This window comes from Balaenoptera acutorostrata, chromosome 4 (assembly GCF_949987535.1).
Source record: "Balaenoptera acutorostrata chromosome 4, mBalAcu1.1, whole genome shotgun sequence".
NCBI lineage: Eukaryota > Metazoa > Chordata > Mammalia > Artiodactyla > Balaenopteridae > Balaenoptera > Balaenoptera acutorostrata.
The window spans coordinates 141,514,897-141,520,275 of NC_080067.1; the positions used below are offsets into that span (position 1 = coordinate 141,514,897).

General features: G+C 42.1%; 1 protein-coding gene across 8 annotated transcripts in view; it reads left to right on the forward strand.

Annotated features, from left to right (window-relative positions):
* The window catches only part of CLIC6 (chloride intracellular channel 6), a 42,307-nt gene extending 39,640 nt beyond the window's left edge, over positions 1-2,667 (forward strand). For all 8 annotated transcript variants that reach the window (XM_057546133.1, XM_007183738.2, XM_007183735.2 and 5 more), the window contains one exon: positions 2,294-2,667. In XM_057546133.1, the coding sequence (XP_057402116.1) occupies positions 2,294-2,455 (162 nt within the window). In that variant the 3' untranslated portion in view covers positions 2,456-2,667. The remainder of the gene's footprint in view (positions 1-2,293) is intronic.
* The last annotated feature ends 2,712 nt before the right edge of the window (positions 2,668-5,379 follow it).

Genomic DNA, 5,379 nt, shown 5'->3' on the forward strand with positions numbered 1-5,379 from the left:
ATATTGCCCAGAACAATCAACACACTATCACATATTTGGTAAATTATTGAACTTTGAGGATAAAAAAGAACCCTTTGGGTGTCTAGATGATGCTGATGATGATAATGGTGATGATGATAATAATAATAATAGTAATAATAATAATAAAAGATAAAGCCACCTACACAAGGAGGGAATTCAGACTAGTCTCATATGTCTCTAGGACCACATTAAAACCCAGAAAACAGTGGTTTAATAGTTAAAGGATTAAAGGAAAGGATGTGTGATGTAAGAATTTTATATCCTTGTAAATTGTTGTTTTTACCTAGACTTCTGGTCTCAATGAAATAAGTACTCCTGAGCCATTTTTAAAAATAAAATTGCTATATGATGAAATAATAAAAAATGATAATAAAATAAGAATCCAGGAACAGAGAAGGTGTGTGGTATAGAAGGATTAGTGATAAACATAGAACCTATTTAAATCTAAAACCAGAACTAAGCCTAAACAGCAGTGGGAATTATAACTACTGGAAAGAAACAGAGTATAGTAAACTTGGATGTTTTACACCATTGGAAGGAGGATAAGGGAGCAGAAATGAAAAGAAGTGTAGGTATACTAATTTCCTCATTTGTCATTATCAGAGTAAGTAAAGATCATCTAAAGTTGATAAATCAAGAAATAAAGAATTCTTATTATTTAAAGTTATATAAGAAACCACTGGAAGAGTTAAAACAGACCATAAACCTTCTAAACCACCAGAAAGGGAAACACACACACACACATGAACACAAAAATATTCACAGAAAGTTGGAAAACAAAGTATTACATTCATAAGATATGATACAAATACAAGCTTACGTCTATGAAAGGCCTATAGATAACAAACTTACTCAGAAATGCTAAAATAAAAAGAGGGGCAAAGCTAAACCAGGCAAATGCAAACAAAAGGAAAGCAGAATTCTTGACATTAACGTCAGTAAGTTTGAATTCAAGCAAAAGATGTTAATTTAGGAGGCTCTCTGAAAGTTCTATGGTCTTGTTTTACTGCATCAATAGCTCCTGGCCTCCAAAATCTGAGAAATAAGTCCCGAAGATCTTCTAATTGGTGATACATTCCATGCTCACGCCATCCAAACGTCCCAGGAGCCAATACAGTGGAAAGGAACAAAGCAGAACGGGCCGTTGTAGCCCTGGGTCCTTGTTATGGGATGAATCATGCCCCCCCCCAAATTTATGTGTTCAAGTTCCAACTCCCTGTACCTCAGAACGTGACCTTATTTGGAAATAGGGTCTTTGCAGATGTAATTAGTTAGGATGAGTAGAGTGGGCCCCCTAAGCCAACATAACTGGTGTCCTTATAAAAGGGAATTTGGACACAAACACACCAGCACAGGAAAAAACGCCATGTGGGGGTTGGAGCTGTGCTCCCACAAGCCAGAAGCTGGGGGAGGGACCTGGAACAGATCCTTCCCCAGAGCCTTCAGAGAGAGCCCGGCTCTCCTGACACCTTGATCTTGGACTTCTGGCCTCCAGGACTGTGAGAGAATAAATTTCTGTTATTCCAAGCCACCCAAGCTTGTAGTGCTTTGTTAAGGCAGCTCCAGGAAACTCATACTATCTCCAACAGTATACACCCTCCTTTGTGATGAATTCCCCAACGGTACCCTTCCAGCCAGAGGAAACATCTCACATCATTGTGTGTTCATGATGTTCATTCTCAGCTACCCTGTCTGTACATCCACTATTTCCATGAGGATAAGAATAAAGATATTTTGGTTCACGAATCTATCCTCTGCACATGGTGGACGCACAGTGAAATGATCCTGTCAGGGGCAGAATGATGGAAATCCACAGGAGTAACATACACAGGTATTTGGGATTTCAGGAGGTGAGGCTCAGCAAATAGGAAAAAGAGAGGGCACTTCACAGTGATCCTGGCACAATCTAAACTGAAGATCCAACATGAACCTCAGGCACCAAATAACACAGCAGCAGAACACAGGGAGAGAAAACTGCCAGAAACACAAAGAGAAATCCACTGGAGTACGGAGCAAATTCATGCCAGTGGATCACAAGGATCGTCTGTGATAAATTGGTGGCCACGGTTGTGTAGAGCCTCTGTTTTGAGTCCCACGCTCAATATGCCCCATGCAAACTCAAAATGCAACTCAGAGTAGCCCGAACGGCTATAGGACGACATGGGAACTTGAGAAGGAGAACATATTACATGCCTCAAAAGAATGGATTGTCTGATCTAACTGCCTATGTTAGTGGGTTGTCCCTTTCTGACTATTTCCTCTTCATTTTCAGATCGTGGCCAAGAGATACAGAGATTTTGAATTTCCTTCTGAAATGACTGGCATCTGGAGATACTTGAACAATGCGTATGCTAGGGATGAGTTCATAAACACGTGTCCAGCCAACCAGGAGATAGAACACGCATATTCGGATGTTGCAAAAAGAATGAAGTGAAGTTGGGGTGTTTTCTGTCTCGTATGAGCTAGACTATGAAAAGAGTGTGTCCTTTGTGTTTCCCTCCCAATAACCATCCTTTGCAAAATAATGCCTATATTTTAACAGTGCACAGGCCATAGCGTGATCCACTCAACACCAAATGATACATAGTCTTGTAATTTGTCAACTCACTTGTGTATCTGAATAATACCAGTATCTGTTGTTATACACACCAATTATCCAGTTTATATTCATTTATGTCTCTAACATTCTGGGACCTGCAACACATGCCCTAAATATCTGTAATCCACAATATTTAGGGCACGTGTTTTGCAGTTTAAGTTTCAAAGCAAATAAGGTTCGGTTCAATTCCGCCTTTATTTAAAAAATTGTATCTGTCTCTGATAGTTTTTAATCATGCCTATTTTTTTCTGCTCTAAAATAGTAGTTTAATTTTTTTCGGAACAAAAATTCTCTTTTTATAATTACAAATTACACACTTATTTTAATATTTTAAAACAATGTCAGAGGGTATAAAGAAGAAAGAAAAAAATCACCTAAACTTTCACTACACTTAGATAACTGCTGATAACTTATTGGTGAACATCTTCCAAATCCTCAGACTCTCTCTTTCTCACACACACATTCACACCGCACATAATTTCATGCCTCTGTGGTATTGTGTTAGTTTATTTTCAAGGACTGGTGAGGGGACCCCTTGGTAATGCCTTGATGGTCAGCCATAGAGGACCTAAAACAACAGATTCAGCAACGCAGAGCTCAAGAGGGCGCTTGTGGCCAAGTTTCACAGGGATGGAGAACTGTAGGGTCACAGACCCACAGGGACTTGCAGGGACAAGCGGGGACCGGAAGCCGTGGAGGGTCCCCACCTGCCTTGTTCCTGCCTCCGTGATGCCACTGCCCCTGGTTCCAGGGAGGGCATGGAGGAGGGTGCCTGTCTGTGTCCCTTTCCAGCTCCCTTTTGGCGGCCTTCTCTTGCTCCCCTCCTCTCACAGAGACCATGCCTTCAGGAGGACTCCTGACATCAGCCGTGTGTTGCAGAATCTCCCTGCCCTGTGTTGAAATGTGGACCAAGCACACCTTGATCCCTTCTGATGGCCGCTCTCTCCAAGACATAACACTGCGCCTCTTCGACCATGATGCCGTGTAGGGCTAGCCCGGATCTTGTTGCTTCTCTGCTCTCTCTAGTGTCATTTCGAGGTCAAGCAAGGAAAATCCAGAGAGATTAGATTCATGGTGACTCCTCTTGGGCAGTTCTAGCAAATAGTCATGCTGGGGAGGGAGTGGAAACTACTGAGTCAAAAGAGTTTCTGGTTCATCTGTGACTTCCCCTGCCCCATCCGTGAGCCAGCCCCTCAGGCGCAGCTGCCTGTGGGCTGGGGCCCGGCTCCTAATCAAGCCTTGGAATGGGAGAATGGGAGGCTGTTTCCATACTCATCAAGACTCGCTGGGTTTGAGTGTTATCTGCCAGGCTGTGTCCCTTTGACATTTGTACACACCTTCCAGAAGACCTGCTTGTCCAGTTGGTGACAGCATGTGGTTGATGTTAAATGCTCGTTAGAAAAAATATACATACACCTGCTCACCGGGTGATTCATTTGGAAGAGAGGAAAATGCATTAACAGTAACCCTTCTGGGATTTAGTGAAAGATGTCTAGTAAGAGAAACAAAGTCTTTGAGATGGTGGCCACTTTCTCTCCCCTCTTGCTGGATGCTACGGTTTTACCAGGGGCGGCCGACCCCAGCCCTCCACTTGCTTTGTTAGCCATGTATTTTTGGAGGTTGTGTCTAGCATGTGCCGCCATGATTCCTGTTTCACATCTGTTTAGGAGTCAGATTATTAAGATGAGTTTTACCATGTTACATTTAAACTTCGTAAATGAATTGACTACCCGATGTTACTAGTGCAAACTTTGTATTTTTAGAGGTTAAAGTAATCTACATAAACTCCGTGATGCCTTAACAATTAAATGAATTATAAAAATGTTTACATGGAACCAGTATCTTTGATTTTTCTTTTTTTTACTTTGCATTCTCCACTGAGATGTGTGTGTGTGTGTGTGTGTGTGTGTATCGTTTCACCTGATCCCTTGCCTGATGGGAAAAAGTGTGGAGTAAGTCACAGGATATGATTTGCCCCAGGACACACATCACTAAAATGACCCTGATCCACATCATCCTAGGGATAGTCCTATACTATAATTCTCTTTTAAAAAGGTAGGATGGGATAGGAGTTAATACTTACAGGAACTTTAGAAGGGGGACCCCACTGAGATTTCAAGAAATAAAATGAATGGGAATGAGCTTCCTTTCAAATGGCAAGAGCAACTTTGAACCAGAGATTATCAGTAGTTGAATTCGAGATTATCTGTATTTGAATTGTGACCCACAAAGACATTCTAACGGAGCCTTAAAGAGGTCTGAAAAAACACGTGTGACCTGTCCTTATCCAGGTGGCTGAAATAGAGGCCCTGCAGACTGTTCCATTTTTAAGTGTATTTGTAGGAAATCGGCTGGTTGCTGGCAGCCTTCCCCTCCCGGGGGCCCTGCCCTGCACACCCCCTTCATAGGCCCCTAGAAAGCTATTCATATGTGGGAAGGTGAGAAATATTCCAGGGCTGTTCAGCTGGCTTAAAGTCTTTATTAGGTGTGGTTTTTTTGAAACGACATACATTTGTTCTTCCAAACATACCATGCAGGATGCAAATACAGACAAGTTGTGAGTGCAGCCCTCCTCTGAGGCTGATCATGGGAAGGTTCTCAGGCTGAGGGGATTCTGTTCTTGCTTTTAGTTGCCCAAGAGGCTGGACAATTCAGAAAAAAATAGCTTTACTTCTGAACATAGTATCTTCAAATGTAGGCTGAAAAAGAATATGTGTCACAAAGTTGTACTTTCTGGACACGGTCCAGCCAGTAGGGAT